Source organism: Oncorhynchus mykiss, chromosome 21, assembly GCF_013265735.2.
Source record: "Oncorhynchus mykiss isolate Arlee chromosome 21, USDA_OmykA_1.1, whole genome shotgun sequence".
NCBI classification, from domain to species: Eukaryota; Metazoa; Chordata; class Actinopteri; order Salmoniformes; family Salmonidae; genus Oncorhynchus; species Oncorhynchus mykiss.
Window position 1 is genome coordinate 13,733,015 of NC_048585.1, and position 18,732 is coordinate 13,751,746.

General features: G+C 43.6%; 2 protein-coding genes across 7 annotated transcripts in view; one reads left to right on the forward strand and one right to left on the reverse strand.

Annotated features, from left to right (window-relative positions):
• The first annotated feature begins 6,043 nt into the window (after positions 1-6,043).
• On the forward strand, positions 6,044-15,191 carry crp (c-reactive protein, pentraxin-related). 3 transcript variants are annotated; one of them, NM_001124725.1, is given in 6 exon segments: positions 6,457-6,544; positions 9,352-9,470; positions 11,029-11,197; positions 13,151-13,280; positions 13,861-13,954; positions 14,975-15,191. In NM_001124725.1, coding segments are annotated over 5 exon segments (579 nt in total). In that variant the 5' UTR covers positions 6,457-6,544; positions 9,352-9,358; the 3' UTR covers positions 15,049-15,191.
• A 122-nt stretch (positions 15,192-15,313) lies between these two features.
• The window catches only part of LOC110500964 (palmitoyltransferase ZDHHC17), a 44,954-nt gene continuing 41,535 nt past the window's right edge, over positions 15,314-18,732 (reverse strand). For all 4 annotated transcript variants that reach the window (XM_036956995.1, XM_036956997.1, XM_036956996.1 and 1 more), the window contains exon 18: positions 15,314-18,277. In XM_036956995.1, the coding sequence (XP_036812890.1) occupies positions 18,139-18,277 (139 nt within the window). In that variant the 3' untranslated portion in view covers positions 15,314-18,138. The remainder of the gene's footprint in view (positions 18,278-18,732) is intronic.

Here is an 18,732-nt window from a genome sequence, read left to right on the forward strand (position 1 = left end):
CAATGGAAACACATTACTGCTTATCAGAGGTGTATTCAATGGAAACACATTACTGTTTCTCAGAGGTGTATTCAATGGAAACACATTACTGTTTCTCAGAGGTGTATTCAATGGAAACACATTACTGCTTATCAGAGGTGTATTCAATGGAAACACATTACTGCTTATCAGAGGTGTATTCAATGGAAACACATTACTGTTTCTCAGAGGTGTATTCAATGGAAACACATTACTGTTTCTCAGAGGTGTATTCAATGGAAACACATTACTGCTTCTCAGAGGTGTATTCAATGGAAACACTACTGCTTCTCAGAGGTGTATTCAATGGAAACACATTACTGCTTATCAGAGGTGTATTCAATGGAAACACATTACTGTTTCTCAGAGGTGTATTCAATGGAAACACATTACTGCTTCTCAGAGGTGTATTCAATGGAAACACATTACTGTTTCTCAGAGGTGTATTCAATGGAAACACATTACTGCTTCTCAGAGGTGTATTCAATGGAAACACATTACTGCTTCTCAGAGGTGTATTCAATGGAAACACATTACTGCTTATCAGAGGTGTATTCAATGGAAACACATTACTGCTTCTCAGAGGTGTATTCAATGGAAACACATTACTGTTTCTCAGAGGTGTATTCAATGGAAACACATTACTGCTTCTCAGAGGTGTATTCAATGGAAACACTACTGCTTCTCAGAGGTGTATTCAATGGAAACACTACTGCTTCTCAGAGGTGTATTCAATGGAAACACTACTGCTTCTCAGAGGTGTATTCAATGGAAACACATTACTGCTTCTCAGAGGTGTATTCAATGGAAACACATTACTGCTTCTCAGAGGTGCATTCAATGGAAACACATTACTGCTTCTCAGAGGTGTATTCAATGGAAACACATTACTGTTTCTCAGAGGTGTATTCAATGGAAACACATTACTGCTTCTCAGAGGTGTATTCAATGGAAACACATTACTGCTTCTCAGAGGTGTATTCAATGGAAACACATTACTGTTTCTCAGAAGCTTTGATCTCCTATTCCTCAAGCTAACTTACACCCACGACAACACATGTATCTTCATTGGTTCTACCCTCCAGTTGAGAATTCATTGCAGTTCAACCATAGAATTGAACGGGACCATTCGCCACGCATTGCCCTGGACCATTCCTAGCTTGAGCGTCACAATGGTAACAGACCCATTCAACATTATCGTCTGTGAGGTTTTCACTTGTTCATTACAGTATCGTGTTACCGGTTGGTGTCCTTGGCGTTCAATAACGACTTTCATGGAGAGCCGTTCAGAACTGTCCTTTCTCAGTCAACAGAGAGGAGAGAAAGAAATTTAAAAAAAACATTTAAATATATATACACTACCGGTCAAGAGTTTTAGAACACCTACTCATTCAACGTTTTTTCTTAATTTGTACTATTTTCTACATTGCAGAATAATAATGAAGACATCATAACAATGAAATAACACATATGGAATCCTCTAGTAACCAAAAAAGTGTTCAACAAATCAAAATATATTTTAGATTTGAGTTTCTTCAAAGTAGCCACCCTTTGCCTTGATGACAGCTTTGCACACTCTTGGCATTCTCTCAACCAGCTTCATGAGGTCACCTGGAACGCATTAAATAAACAGGTGTGCCTTCTTAAAAGTTCATTTGTGGAATTTGTTTCCTTCTTCGTGTGTTTTAGCCAATCAGTTGTGTTGTGACAAGGTAGAGGGGTTACAGAATATAGCCCTATTTGGTAAAAGACCAAGTCCATATTATGTCAAGAACAGCTCAAATAAGCAAAGAGAAAATACAGACCATCATTACCTTAAGACATGAAGGTCAGACCATCATTACCTTAAGACATGAAGGTCAGTCCATCATTACCTTAAGACATGAAGGTCAGTCCATCATTACCTTAAGACATGAAGGTCAGTCCATCATTACCTTAAGACATGAAGGTCAGTCCATCATTACCTTAAGACATGAAGGTCAGTCCATCATTACCTTAAGACATGAAGGTCAGTCCATCATTACCTTAAGACATGAAGGTCAGACCATCATTACCCTAAGACATGAAGGTCAGACCATCATTACCTTAAGACATGAAGGTCAGTCCATCATTACCTTAAGACATGAAGGTCAGACCATCATTACCTTTAAACATGAAGGTCAGTCCATCATTACCTTAAGACATGAAGGTCAGACCATCATTACCTTAAGACATGAAGGTCAGACCATCATTACCTTAAGACATGAAGGTCAGTCCATCATTACCTTAAGACATGAAGGTCAGTCCATCATTACCTTAAGACATGAAGGTCAGTCCATCATTACCTTTAAACATGAAGGTCAGACCATCATTACCTTAAGACATGAAGGTCAGTCCATCATTACCTTAAGACATGAAGGTCAGACCATCATTACCTTAAGACATGAAGGTCAGACCATCATTACCTTAAGACATGAAGGTCAGTCCATCATTACCTTAAGACATGAAGGTCAGTCCATCATTACCTTAAGACATGAAGGTCAGTCCATCATTACCTTTAAACATGAAGGTCAGACCATCATTACCTTAAGACATGAAGGTCAGTCAATACGGAACATTTCAAGAACTTCAAGTGCAGTTTATTCAAGTGCAGTCTCAAAAACCATCAAGCGCTATGATATCCTATTCCTCAAGCTTACTTACAACACATGTATCTATGATGAAACTGGCTCCCATGAGGACCGCCACAGGAATGGAAGACCCAGAGTTAAGTTCATTATAGATACCAACCTCAGAAATTGCAGCCCAAATAAATAAGTAACAGACATCTCAACATCAACTGGTCAGAGAAGACTGTGAATCAGGCCTTCATGGTTGAATTGCTGCAAAGAAACCACTACTAAAGGACACCAATAATAAGAAGAGACTTGCTTGGGCCAAGAAACACAAGCAATGGACAATATACCGGTGGAAATGTGTCCTTTGGTCTGAGGTCCAAATTTGAGATTTTCGGTTCCAACCATGTCTTTGTGAGACGCGTTTTGTGGGTGAACAGATGATCTCCGCATGAAGCATGGCGGAGGTGTTATGGTGTGGGGGTGCTTTGCTGGTGACACTATCTGTGACTTATTTAGAATTCAAGGCACACTTAACCAGCATTCTGCAGTGATACACCTTCCCATCTGGTTTGGGCTTAGTGGGACTATCATTTGTTTTTCAACAGGACAATGACCCAACAAACCTCCAATCAATCAAATCACATTTATTTATAAAGCCCTTCAGCTGATGTCACAAAGTGCTGTACAGAAACCCAGCCTAAAACCCCAAACAGCAAGCAATGCAGGTGTAGAAGCACGGTGGCTAGGAAAAACTCCCTAGAAAGGCCAGAACCTAGGAAGAAACATAGAGAGGAACCAGGCTATGAGGGGTGGCCAGTCCTCTTCTGGCTGTGCTGGGTGGATATTATAACAGAACATGGCCAAGATGTTCAAATGTTCATAGATGACTAGCAGGGTCAAATAATAATAATCAGGCTGTGTAAACGCTATTTTACCAAGAAGGAGAGTGATTGAGTGCTGCATCAGATGACCTGGCCTCCACAATCCCCCGACCTCAACCAAATTGAGGTGGTTTGGGATGAGTCGGACCGCAGAGTGAAGGAAAAGCACCCAACAAGTGCCCAGCATATGTGGGAACTCCTTCAAGGCTGTTGGAAAAGCATTCTAGGTGAAGCTGGTTGAGAGAATACCAAAAGTGTGCAAATCTGTCATCAAGGCAAAGGGTGGCTATTTGAAGAATCTCAAATATAACATATATTTAGATTTTATTTAATACTTTTTTGGTTACTACATGATTCCATATGTGTTATTTCATAGTTTTGATGTCTTCACTATTATTCTACTATGTAGAAAATAGTAAAAAGAAAGAAAAACCCTTTAATGAGTAGGTGTTCTAAAAGTTTTGGCCGGTAGTGTACATATTTAAATAATACCAAGAAAACCCTTGAAGTGAACTGTGCCTCTGACTAAATGTCTTATCTTTCTGTAGATTTGGTTTGCCTTTCAATTCAAAGTTTTCCATCTCTGATAATACATTGACCAACTACTGCACGACAGAGTCAGATGGTTGGAGTGAAGAAAAACAAGAACGCAGGTTGCACTAACTCATATGGCTCCCAATCTCCACATATCTGCCATCAGACAGCCTTGACATGTGTGTTTCCTAAACTCATTTCCTCTGGTCCTTTCTATACTGCACTCCCTTTTCCATACGCTGTCTAGCGTAGTCTCAGTGCCAGCTGGGAAAAAGAAGTGCACAACCCATGAAAATCCCAGCCAGCTGTGGTCTTCACACAGCAACATGACAGACCTTGGGCACTATCTCAGATACTTGGCACATTCCAACCATAACACAATGGTTTGTGCTCCAAATGGCACCCTATTTCTTACATCACTACTTTTGCCCTATGGGCACTGGTCAAAAGTAATGCACTATATTGGGGATAGGGTGCAAATTTGGGACGCAGAATAGCTATCATACAGGACACTGAGGTTTGGGACAACTGAGACAGACAGAGGGTGTAAATATTTCTGTTATATGTGAGTGAACACCCAAACAATGTCCAACACTCCCACCTCTGTCTGAGGGCTGGACTCTGCCCTGAAAACAGGCCAAGCTAATTATCTGGTAGATTACGTCTCAAATGGTACCCTATTCCCTATATAGTGCACTACTTTTGGCCAAAGCCCTATCATCCCTAGTAAAAAGTAGTGTACTTTATAGGGAATAGGGTGCCATTTGCGACTCTCACCGTAGTCCTGAGAGGTTGGATTTGACTACAAGGCATTGTGCATCGTCTTTGATCCACACAGAGAAAATCCTGTTGACGTCAGACTTTGACGATAGGGTGCCTCTGGGTACTGAGGCCTCAGAGAAGGGAGGATCTCTGGGTATGTTGTAACCCTGATCTCAGAGAAAGGGAGGATTCACCACTGGTGATCAGATCCAGTAACCAGGGCCAGCGTCTTAGAGTAGAAATGCTGATCTAGGATCAGTTTAGCCTTTTAGATCATAATGAACACGATTACATAGACAGAGACACCTGATCCTAGATCAGCACTCTTATACCCTTTATGAATACGGACCCCGAGATGCATTTATCATCATGGACCACTGATACTATGGTATGAGAGGGGAGGCTGACTACAGATATGGACCACTGATACTATGGTATGAGAGGGGAGGCTGACTACAGATATGGACCACTGATACTATGGTATGAGAGGGAAGGCTGACTATAGATATGGACCACTGATACTATAGTGTGAGAGGGGAGGCTGACTATAGATATGGACCAATGATACTATGGTGTGAAAGGGAAGGCTGACTACAGATATGGACCAATGATACTATGGTATGAGAGGGGAGGCTGACTACAGATATGGACCACTGATACTATGGTGTGAAAGGGAAGGCTGACTACAGTCATCTTTTACCACTCACGAATACATTTTACTGTAAACATACTGCCATGTCCTGCTAATATGATTCACATATGTGAGCAGAGCGAGGTTGGATGAGTGTATTAGCAGCGTGTGTGTGTGTCACATTAATCACAGAGCGGGGGATTACATAATGGATGTAACCCCTGAGACAAGTTAAATATCACCCACACCAAGCCAACCCACATCTTGATGAAGTGGAAATATCTCAGAAAAGGCCTTTGCTCAGCATTATGGTTCATTTTTACACAACAGTGTTAACTAATGGAGTAGGGTGAAGTTTATGGGACATTACACACTGACCAAAGATCAGTGTCTATGGGCAACTTCACCCCACACCATGTGAACTCATCCACAGAGGCACGACCCAGTACTACTCGGATGCTGCAGGAACATTTAAAGTACAGAGTCCCTTAAACAAAAGTTATAGCCTTGTTGTGGGTGCAGAGAGGGAGGGACTGTCTGCCTGTGAGTGTGTGCAGAGAGGGAGGGACTGTCTGCCTGTGAGTGTGTGCAGACTGGTGTCCGTTTCAAAGGGCTGCCTCTTAAGCATGTGTTTTTCTATCTAGGCTGTCTGTAGGATCCTCCTTATCTGAAGAGCATACTCGAGGTGCCTTATTGCTCGAGGAACCCTCGAGGTGCCTTATTGCTATTATAAACTGGTTAGCAACGTAATTATTGCAGTAAAAATACATGTTTTTTCATACCCGTGGTATACTTCAGAGCTGTAATTTCTGCAGGCTATTACTGGGACACTATGCAACACACCACCTCTAACCCTTATGGTTTCCTGCATGCATTCTAATTAAAACAGATATCTGGCTTAACTCAGACAGGTCTAATCACAGGTATTCTTTCATGCTATATTTCTGACATGTTGGGTTAAAAGCAATGAATGAGTAAAACAGTACAACTCTCCTCCACTGCCTGGCTAAACCACTCCCCTCTCTAAAACAACCGTGAACTGAGTAGTTTGGTGAGTCCGCAAAGGACACGACGTCGAAACGCTGCGATCAAATTGAAGGATTCTCCCACAACAAATACAGGTCGGTACATTTTGTTTCTATGCAGCAGAGCTGAATCCATATTGGTGGCACGAGGAGAGCTTATTTACGTGAAACAGTTGGATTCTCCAGATAGATTGGGTCGACGACAAGTCGCTCAGGTGAAATAACTAGTTTGTTGCATAGCCTTTTACTATAGTCTTGGCTCAGGCAAGTGGTTTGGTTCATATCTCAGTTGGACCGTTGATTAAACTTTTCCAAATAAATTGGCACACCTGTTTAGCCTGATGAGTTATCTATACTGTAGCAGTTTCCCGTACTGTCTGTCTAGGATCTAGGGTTAGGCAACATCTGATGAGATTTATCAACAGAGATACAAATGGTTAAATCAAATCAAATGGTATTTGCCACATGCTTCGTAAACAACATGTATAGACGAACAGTGAAATGCTTACTTACGGGCCTTCCCAACAATGCAGAGAGAGAGAAAAATAACGAAATAATAAGGAATAAATCCACAAGGAGTAACGATAACTTGGCGATATAACGTTACACGCAGTACCGAGTCGATGTGCAGGGGTATGAGGTAATTGATATGTACACAGGTAGAGGGGATAAAGTGACTATCGGCAATAGGATAGATAAACAGTAACAGCAGCGTATGTGATTAGTCAAAATCGTTGGTGCAAAAAGGGTCAATGCAGCTAGTCCGGGTAGGTATTAGTTAACTAGTTAGCAGTTTTATGTCTTGGGGGTAGAAGTTGTTCAGTGTCGAGTTGGTTCCAGAATTGGTGCATTGGTACCGCTTACTGTGCGGTAGAAAAGAGAACATTCTATGACGGGTGGATGGACAATCTTTATGGCCTTCCACTGACACCGCCTGGTGTAGAGGTCCTACCGAGCGGTGATGCAGCCAATCAAGATGCCCTTAATGGTGCATCTGTTTAACTTTTTGAGTATCTGAGGGCCCATGCCGAATCTTTTCAGCCTCCCGGGGGGAAGAGGTGTGTTGTGCTGTGGACACCCAGGAACTTCAAGCTCACGACCCGCTCCACTACAGCCCTGTGGATGGGGGCGTGCTCGGGCCTCCATTTCCTGTAGTCCAAGATCAGCTCCTTTGTCTTGCTGACATTGGGGGAGAGGTTGTTGTCCTGGGACCACACTGCCAGGTCACAGACCTTCTCCCTGTAGGCCAGGGATCATCAACTAAATTCAGTCGCGGTTCAATTTATTTTTTTGAGCAGGTAGTCAGGGAGGCGGAACATAATTACAAATAATTTGTAGACAGCAAATTGACCGCAAGAAGAGCCCAAACGGATAACATTTGACTAAACATAATTTCAAACCTTGCTTTTACATTTGTTTACGATCACATATATCTGTGTGGAATTACTTTGGAACAGATGTTCTAAATTAAAATCACTTGGAGTTGATTTACTGTTGTTTTTAGTCTTATGTCCAACAATTGATTTAAAAAATAAATAATCATGTATTTATTTAGGGTATTCATTTTCTTGGGGGGCGAATAAAATCGTCCCGCAGGTCGCCGGTTGGGGAACCCTGCTGTAAGCCGTCTCATCGTCATCGGTGATCAGACCTACCACCGTACTGTCCTCTGCAAATATCCTGTATATATATGGTTGTATGTGATTCCACATACATGTAAAAGTTATACCTATTCAATAACTCTTTGGTTTTTGATTGAATCGGCTTCGTTGCTCCTTTTTTCAGTTGGTTAAACCTCACCCCAAATCTGCTCTCCCATGTCTCATAAAGAAGTACATAATCTGTAGATGTATTAAAAACATTGAAACACAACCAAGTGGTGAAACTCCCAATAACCTATTCATGCACATACCACAAGACTGATTTTAAATATTGGATGCAGGGCATTGAAACTCTTTTGAAAGATCAGACATTATATGCCCTGAGAGAACTTTTGATTCTCTCTCGTGTTTGGGCATGTCATGCAGTCTGTAATAACGTTGGGAGGGTGGGAACTCCACAAAGTAGCCGTCCCTGTGGGCACTGCTCTGTGGTTTCCTTCATGAAAAAGTAAGAGCACTCTTTATTTTCTTGATGGTGACATCATGGTTATGTCCCAAAAGGCATCCTATTCACTATGTAGTGCACTTCTTTTGACCAGGACCCATATCAAAAGTAGTGCACTACATAGTAATAGAGTGGGCGTTCTGGTTGTTTGTGGACCCTCTGTTTGTCATGGAATGCAGATGGAAGTGTAACATCTTAAATGATGTTTTTGTGTCTAATCAAATACCAGTGTAGGGCTGGTTGGTCTATAAAATGATGACATGTGACTGTCTGCATTAGTTTGTCATGTAGATTCTATGTGGCCACCACATCAGTGTTTATAGGTTACACTTGTTTTGTACAAGCCATTTGAATGAATATTTTCTAACTCCTAGAAAAACATTGTTCTGAGGTGTTGTAGAACCTATGAAACCTCCATAATGTGCTCAGCTGCCTTATTGTTTTGTCCTCACTTCAACTCAGTCACCTGTTGTTCTGTTTGGACTTCCTGAGCAAAGGAGGGGTTGTTGTCTTGTGCCTGTATCTCATTGGTCCAGGAAGGTGTTTCACTGATGTTTTGTGTCAAACAGGACAGGAAGGACTAACCCGTAACTTCCTCTGTGTTTCTCCTTTCAGAGTAGGCTGAAGTTGCCCCTAGACTGTGATCTTGGGTCAATTTCCCCCACTAATGGTTCAGGTTAGGATTGTGGGAGGGGAAACTGATCCTAGATCTGTACCTAGGGGAAACTTCACCCAGAGTACTTATTTTAAGTCTCACATCATGTCTCTCATCCCCTCTGCACATTTCTCTCCAATAGCACAAACATGCCAAACTGGGGAGGAGGTAACAAGTGTGGTGCATGCCAGGGGACAGTGTACCATGCTGAGGAGGTGCAGTGTGATGGGAAGAGCTTCCACAAATGCTGCTTCCTGTGCAGTGAGTGCAACCTCATTTTCTCTCCTCAGGGTTGGATCAGCCTAAGTGGCGTGCGTTCAGTAGGACGAAACATTTTGGAACGTTCTATCTGAAATGTTCGACAATGTTTGGCTACTGAACGTGGTGGCCCTGTTAGTCCACTTTGTCCATGTCAAGAAACAAGCCCCAGACAATTGTGGAGCTCTGAAAGGATTGAACAGGTGTAAGGAGCCACATAAATATGGTTGTCATTCTACCTTTCTTCCTGATAGGTGGAAGGTTCACCTTATTGCTTAAACCTATCCCAATCAATCATTTCAGATCAGATCTACAAGTGTGTTGGGGTTAGACTAGAGCAGGGGTATTAAAATCTGACCCTACAAGGTCCAGACTACTGCTGCTTTTCTGTTCTACCTGACAATGAATTGCGCCCACCTGGGCAGCGTTTACACAGGCAGCTCAATTCTGATGTTTTTTCCACTAATTGGTCTTTTGACCAATCAAATCAGATCTTTTCACATCAGTTATTTTTCCGAGCTGATCTGATTGGTAAAAAAAAATCTAATTGGAATGCCTGTGTGAACACAGCCCAGCTTTCCCAGGTCTAAATCAGTCCTTGATTAGAGGGAATAATGAACAAAAGTAATGGAACTGGATCGAGGTCCAGATCAGAGTTTGAGGGGACTTGAGGGTGTGTCTGAACAGGGCATATGTGAACCCACAGATAGTCAACCTCCATCTTGAATGGTCTTTTCTGTTCACTTTAATATGAATGGGAACCATGAGAAAGGAACTATACTTTGAGGAAGTCATATGATAGGGGTCAAACTGAAGTTCACCAATCTATGCAGTGTATCATGCACAATGCATTGATGTGTATCTCATCTCATAACTCAGTAAATAGTAAGTGGACATGGTCCTACTAGCCGTATGAGATTGTGTGTCTGTACCTTCTCAGTGAAGACGTTGTTTTGGGGACCTTGACTAGAGTGTACACACAGAGCACGTGCTGTGGATTAGCACTCTGCCATCAAAGCAAGCACAAAAACAATCTGTCCCACAAATTAACTATTTTTGTGGGTTCCTTACAAAACTGGCTTTGTAGAGACAGACGGACCTATAGATGAGTTAACGAGCAGTGGGAACCAATATGTGGGTCCCAAATGGCACCCTATTCCCTACATAGTGCACTACTTCTGACCAGGACTCATAGGGTAGTGTACTATATATGCATTAATAATGCACCTACCTCCAGTTTTGCTTTGTTGAACTCCTTATCATAGTAAATGAAGCCATGCTATTTAGATGCCATTTATCAAATGGTAGTTGTACAGAGGTAGTTGTACAGACGTAGTTATACATTGATCTTGCTTGTACAGGAAGATTACGTTGTGAGAGATAATAAACTGTCTTAAACATTGTAAATGAAAATAGTTTAATGTGGAGTTAAAGGTGAATTGTAGTTTCAGGTCAATGTGTGTGGGAACCACCTTAATCCTACATACTCAAACTGGAAGCCCCCATACCAGTTACAATGCAATGTGTCATTCAGACAGCTTTATTTTTCCTTCCTATCCAGTGGTCTGCAGAAAGGGTTTAGACAGCAACAATGTGGCCATCCACGACACTGAGATCTACTGCAAGTCCTGCTATGGAAAGAAGTACGGCCCCAAGGGCTACGGCTACGGCCAGGGAGCTGGGACACTCAGCATGGACCGTGGAGAGAGACTGGGGATCAAACCAGAGGAGTACGTGTGTAGTATATACAAAGCTCTGGGGGTGGAGTTTCCCCTTGGTACAGATCTAGGATCAGCTTCCCCTCCCCCAATCCTAACCATTAGTGGGGGAAATGCAAAACTGACCCAAGATCAGCATCTAGGGGCAACTTCGCCCTACACCATATTCCTCTCTTCTGTTCAGTGGTTACTGTGTGGTTATATGGTAAATCAGGTTACAATGAAATCAAATTAAATTGTATTCTATCGCAGATTGTGGGCAGCAAAAGCCTAGCGGTTAAGAACACTGGGCCAGGAACCGAAAGGTTGCTGGTTCGAATACCTGAGCCGACTAGGTAAATGTGCCCTTGAGCAAGGCACTTAACCCTAATTGCATCTGCTAAATGACTAAAGGGAAACCCAGTCGTTGGATTAGACCTGATGCGATTGTTCATTTATTATTAATGCATTGGTGCTGATGTGCATTTACACTGACGTATAGTTGCTCAACAGTTATCCAAATGGTTCCCTGATCATCTGAGGAATACTGTGTAAACTTCCAGAGTTCAGCCTAGGATACATTAGACTAGAGTGCATACACATCTGTCAAAATAAACTATAAACGTATATAGACACTAAGAGTACTGTAATCGGGGTTTGTATTTAGAACACATCAACATAGGAGTACTGAGCTAGGATCAGATTTCCCTTTTAGATCATAATGAACAAGATGACATGGACAGAGAGGACATGATCCTAGATCAGTACTCCTATTCTGAAATGCTTTTTGAATATGGGCCCAGACTCCTATTGCAGCATGACACTCTTTCTACATACTGTATTTTGGAATAACCTGATAGGCTCCTAGTCAGAGCCGTGGTAATGGCCAGTAACCTCCCAGCCAGTCAGAGCCGTGGTAATGGCCAGTAACCTCCCAGTCAGTCAGAGCCGTGGTAATGGCCAGTAACCTCCCAGTCAGTCAGTCAGTCAGAGCCGTGGTAATGGCCAGTAACCTCCCAGTCAGAGCCGTGGAAATGGCCAGTAACCTCCCAGTCAGTCAGAGCCGTGGTAATGGCCAGTAACCTCCCAGTCAGTCAGAGCCGTGGTAATGGCCAGTAACCTCCCAGTCAGTCAGAGCCGTGGTAATGGCCAGTAACCTCCCAGTCAGTCAGTCAGAGCCGTGGTAATGGCCAGTAACCTTAGTCAGTCAGAGCCGTGGTAATGGCCAGTAACCTCCCAGTCAGTCAGAGCCGTAGTAATGGCCAGTAACCTCCCAGTCAGTCAGTCAGAGCTGTGGTAATGGCCAGTAACCTCCCAGTCAGTCAGAGCTGTGGTAATGGCCAGTAACCTCCCAGTCAGTCAGTCAGAGCCGTGGTAATGGCCAGTAACCTCCCAGTCAGTCAGAGCCGTGGTAATGGCCAGTAACCTCCCAGTCAGTCAGTCAGAGCCGTGGTAATGGCCAGTAACCTCCCAGTCAGTCAGAGCCGTGGTAATGGCCAGTAACCTCCCAGTCAGTCAGTCAGAGCCGTGGTAATGGCCAGTAACCTCCCAGTCAGTCAGTCAGAGCTGTGGTAATGGCCAGTAACCTCCCAGTCAGTCAGAGCTGTGGTAATGGCCAGTAACCTCCCAGTCAGTCAGTCAGAGCTGTGGTAATGGCCAGTAACCTCATCTACTGTACACACGGGGCTGTTTACCCAGTCTGGCATCAGGTGGTTGTTATGATGAAAGGGCCCCATTATGTAACCTAACCACAGGCTCCTGGGCAGCCCTGCTGACCCTCTTCTCTCTCCACACTGTCCCCGGCACAAAGCCTCCTATTCAGGGCCTGTGGGGCAGGCGGTTCCCCTTCGTTAGGGAGCGCTCCAAGGTCCCGGAGTTTACCCAGCGCCTACCCAAGCCTGACTCCTCCTGATGCACTCCCCAGAGAACCAGAGGGGATCTGTTCCCCTAACTTCTCTAATGCTGTTTGTTTGTGTATACCTTCAGGACCCAGTGTCACAGACCCACCACCAACCCCAACCCCTCCAAATTCGCCCAGAAGTTCGGGGACTCGGATAAGTGTGGCCGGTGTGGGGAGTCAGTGTACGCTGCGGAGAAGATCGTGGGGGCAGGCAAGGTGAGCGGGGGGGGGCGTAGAGTATTAAGGTTTTGAGCTAACTGTAGTGACCACCATTGATTGAAAACAGGTGGGTTTACTATTGCAAGGGGCCAATTGGATGGATTCACTGCAGGAAATTCATAAGATAGAAATCACATTTTTCTGACTTAAGCTTTTTCATAAACTCTGGATTTGGAGGGCTGGTTTCCAGGCAGCTGGTGTAGAAGTCTGCAGTGCTGACTGACTGGCTGGGGGGATTCAGGCAGATGTAGGCCATCACGTCATGGCAGGCTGATGTGATTTTAGCTTGACTTTAAACTGGTGTTACGCTGCATTCTGCAGCTCACAATGAGAGGAAATGTACAGTATGTGAAGGATTATGGCAACACAATAAGAATCCTTTGATAATCAGATCTGGTGTTGATGTTAGAACAATGCCTGTATGATTTGTACCTGTGTAGTATACTGCTGGGGAATGAAAAGCATTAGAATCTGTCCTCAATGCGCACTAGTTGATACATTCTTACAATCTAGTCAATGATATGATGGTCCTATTCCCCAGTAATGAATAAAGTAGTATCTTATCTCATCTTGACAGCCATGGCATAAGAACTGCTTCCGCTGTGCCAAGTGTGGGAAGAGCCTGGAGTCTACCACCCAGACAGAGAAAGATGGCGAGATCTACTGCAAAGGTGAGACATCGGGTCTGCATGGTCACCAGTGCGAGGGAACCGTTGTAGGGTGAAGTTGCCCCTAGAAGCTGATCTTGGTTCAGTTTTAGGATTGGGGGAGGGAAAGCTGATCGTAGATCTGTACCTAGAGGACACTTCACCCCGGAGCAGCCACCAGAGCGAAGGAACCCACCCACCATAGGCAGATTACATGATTATACCTGAGGCACAAGAACTAGATGAACTAGCTGTTACATAAAAACACTGCAAAACAAAAACAGGAGCATTATACTATTAGCAGAGGGCATTGGAGGCCATGTATTCTAGTTGTGTTTGTGTGCCTGGGGTTAGGATGGAAGGCTCCGGACTTTAAGCCTTTGTTACTCTGTCCATGTCACCTGGAAATCTAACCGCTAGAATTCAAGTCATGATGCCCTAAATCTTCCACAATGGCTCCTCTTTCCAGATCATGCACACCAAATGGCATTGGAATGTTTTGGCTAAACAATAGATTAAACGCTGTCCACGTACGTGCGCATGCACACAGTCCCATACGCACCTTAGGGGTTCTTTTATTGAAGCTCAAGGGGGAATTTTAGGCCCTGCAAACACTCAACTTGTCCAGCGAATCTGACTCAGTTGTAATACCATGTAAGAACTGTCCTACAACAGTTTGTTTGTACAAAACCATTGAGCTGCTGTGTAATCATGAGTGAAGAACAAACGTTTTATCAAATGCGTTGTACAACCTGAGTATGTTCAGGGACCCAGAGTCAACTGGCAGATTGATCAGTTGGCTTTTAATGTAGCCCCCACGCAGCATTGAGATCAGGCTCGTTTTGTGCTGTTTATGTTCTGCGGTGTATTAACTCCTCATTGGATCAGCAAGCTCACAGGGAAACAGTGCATTGTAGGGTTACTTTTCTTCACCAGTGTTGTATTTAACAGCTTCCTCCATTGCAATCACCCTTTGACTGACGTAAAGTGACATGTTTTAGGATGCATCAGCATTTCCATACTCATTGTTTTCTTTGTCCCCAGCATGTTACGCAAAGAACTTTGGACCCAAAGGATTTGGTTATGGCCAGGGAGCTGGCGCTCTGGTGCATGCCTAATGATGATCACCCTCAAGACAAGGCATTTCTGACTGTGAAAACCGCTGTGCTACGTTGTTTTTTTAAAGGCTGGGGGAGGGCCATAATAGGGAGGATTTACCATTTACAAATATACAATAAATAAAAAGCTTTACCAAAAACAACTTAAGTGTGAAACATTCCTTGCAGATACATGGGGGAAGAGCTGAACTTCAAAACCGACATGTTTTGATAGCTATAATCAGAACACATTTAGCCTTCGAAGAAAACACAGGAGAGCAACACGTGTATTTCCACATTTGAATGTATTTTATTATTAAAGCCATTAAAATTGAACCATGCCCAATATATTAACATCTGAAGCAGGGTTACGGTGATGTCCTGAAGAAGGCGGAGAGGCACTGTAGATGATCATGTGCTTTTCACATGGTGGCAGCTGGGGGAAAAATGACATTTGTTGGAAGAGCCGGTGTGAAAAGCCTGATCCCAGATCCGTTTGTGTTCTTGACAACTCCATTCCTCATTGTCAAGTCAAACATGTTTGACTTGACAATGGGTGACAAGGAATTGGCATGTGTACAAACAGTGGCACTCAGGCTAGTGTGAATATTTCTCTGGAACCGAAACAGAACCTGGATGAGCTCTATACCTGTAGGTTGTTTATGATGACCGCTGAGCTCCTTTTAGATGTAGGTGAGCCTGCAAAATGATCCACTGTGTCCCTCACTGATGTAGACATGACCACACAACATGGTATACCTTTTAATACCACACAGGACTCTAGTTCCCAAAAGCCTGTTTTAGCACAGGCAGCACCATTGAGGACTTTCACCATTTTTAAGTAGTTAACGAAGGGTCGCATAATTCCATCCAGGTCACCACCAATGAATTATACTCGTGGGCAAACACCCAATACCTGCAGGTGGTGGTAAATCGCCAACCTTGGCGTTCAAACAACCCACTCCAGGTGGCACTTTGCCAACTGATTAAAGTAGAAAATGTACTTACAAAAATGGAGATCGCCTCAATGGTGCGTCCCGTGCTCTGACGTCATAAGGGGATACAAACCACGATGTGATGTCTAAACCCATGCTTCATACCTCTTATCCTGGATTACAGCGTACGATGACACGCATGATTTCAGTTTAGAAAAAAATACTGTCATTATTTCCCTTGCATCTCGTACATCCAGTGGTGTAACAAACCCAGCAATATGACATAGAAAAAACCTTTACTTCCAGTATAATCCAACCACCAGCATGGAACATTAATATTACACTTCGGCAGGCTGGACCAGACTTGATATCTGGAGCCTGCAGACCGAGAAGGAGGACTTGCACTGAAGATACACACTGGATTTAAAAAACAAAAGCGAACATACCGAAGAAAGTACTTGTAAATACTGAACATTCACTATATACAGACACATGGCTATCACTGGGCAGCTTGGATGGGGGGGGGTCAACAGTATGGCGACAGCCCAATGTCCAAGCATCACACATGCAGTGTAGTTTGCAGGGTTAAAATGCCTTTAGACAGCAGTGTCGGACATCACTAAAAGCTACAGTCATACAATTGGATTATAATCGGGGAGTTCTCTTTTCCATTTGGTTGGATGAAATCAACGTTTAAAAAGGAGCAGCTTCAACTGACAAAATAAAATCACTCACGAAGAAAACTAGATTGTTTATGTACAGATGGACATATTTGACATTTCAGTCCGTCCTTGCGCTGCCGCTGCGTAGAGACTAGCGGGAAATGTAATGAGCAATAACAGATGAGAACCCAGAAGGGGCAGGTCTCGGGGTTTATATACCTTTTTCTCATTGGGCCCGAGCTCCGTCAATCGGTAAACATTGAAGTGTTTGTCGGGAGTACGCCTGTATTTCTTCAGTAACGGCGAGACCGGAAACAGAAAGGTGATCAGTGCATTGTCATAGGCAGACAAACAAAAGGACCCCCATCCCCCCCACACACACACAAAAAAAATACACACATGGAATGAACCTTTCTTGTAAACTCCCAGAACCATCCATTCAGTCTGGGATGGAATGGCCTCATCTTCCCCTGACTCTAGTTGATCTCTCACTAACACTACTCTTGAAGTGTGTGTGTGTCGACTTTTCTAGTGAAGGTCTCAGGGCACCATGTCAGACATCCATATACAACTTGTAGCAGATGTTTTCTTGATAAAAAAAACAAATTTAAAATAAGATGATACTATAACATTTGATCTATACATAGAGTTAAAATAAATATGCTTGCATCACATTATAAGTAGGATGTCGCTCCTATCTGCACCTTCAATACCTTGTGAAAGAGACCACTGGGAACAGACCCCCCCCCCCCAACAATTGCAAATGCCATTTTATGACATACTGACAAGTTTAACAACTTTGGCAATTCTAAGCAATCCTCAGGGTGACTTGAACGATGGTACATGACCATGCCATAGTGAGTATCCCTTATCAAATCCTGCTTAACAACCAATTTCTTCCTTAAAAGGCCTTCCTTCCCCAGTCTCCCTAGCCACCACAGTTCTAAAAGGAACAGTAGAGTTTTGAGCAACAATAAAAAACTGAAAGACAAAAAAAAATAATCTGCAGGGCAAGATGGATGATAAAAAAAAAATGGATGTGTGAAATGTATCTAAAAAAATAAGGGAAAAAAATGATACTGCCGTCAACCGTACTGCCTTCACCGCAGCATAATGACTCTAGTACAGCAAACAAATAAAGATTCCTTATTTTAGTTTTTTTTTTATATTCTCTCTTCTCCTCTCCCTGCCGCGCCTGGCAGCGGTGCACCGTCCATGGGCAGGAGAGACGAGGGGGGACCAGCAGAGGAGAAGGCCCCCCCCCAGGAGGGGCTCAGAGGTGGTGGTGGGTACAGTAATGGAGGTGGTTTCATATAGACTAGTAGTAGGTGTTGGTCTTATGGTGGTGTCCCGTAACAGCATGCTAGTTCCTGGCTGGTTTTCTCAGTCTGAATGGGTGAGGAAGGAGGTCTGAGGGGAGTGCTCCAGAGAACAGCCTGGCTCCGATACTGAACCCTGGGGAACCCCCTCCTCCTCTTCTAGACACCGTCGCTCCACCTCTCCTCTCTTCTCGTCTACACCAGCTGGTAGCCCGACCCGGACGTCTGGTCATACTCGATTGTGTACTGTGTGGTCCAGTCTATCGCCTTGGGCCGGATCAGGCCACAGCAGCGGATCTCAAAGAAGTCTATGAGGTTCCGTACACACCCATGACTACGGAGAGGGAGAGAAATTAAAATGTTGACATCATGACCAAATAACTACTTCTTCATGTGTTAGGTATCCATTGATACAAGTAGTAAACCATGTGAATCAGGTGAAGTTTTGGTAGGTAGCAGCTTTGCTAATATCAGGGGAATATTAACAAATGGGAATTCGGAGGATGATGCTAAATCATGCTAGCTACTGCCTGTAGCAAAAGTAAACAATGGATTATCGTGGATTATGTCAGTACTGGCCTACATAGACAACTCAAGGTAACATTCATTTCACCCAAACATGTAGGGCCCGTTTCCCCAGACACAGATTAGGCCTAGTGCTGGACCATAAAACACTTTCAACAGATCTCCACTGAGAATGCTTTTTAGTCCTGCACTAGGCTTCATCTGTGCCTGGGAAACGGGCCCGTAGATTGGATGAACCATCCCTCTAAGTAAGCACCAGAATGT

Bases quoted from the DNA above. Each gene is read 5' to 3' on its own strand.
- crp (XM_036956479.1), top strand. From the start codon at position 9,359: ATGCCAAACTGGGGAGGAGGTAACAAGTGTGGTGCATGCCAGGGGACA. The intron at 11,198-13,150 runs GTACGTGTGTAG...GTATACCTTCAG, and splicing joins CTGGGGATCAAACCAGAGGA to GACCCAGTGTCACAGACCCA. The intron at 13,281-13,860 runs GTGAGCGGGGGG...TCATCTTGACAG, and splicing joins AGATCGTGGGGGCAGGCAAG to CCATGGCATAAGAACTGCTT.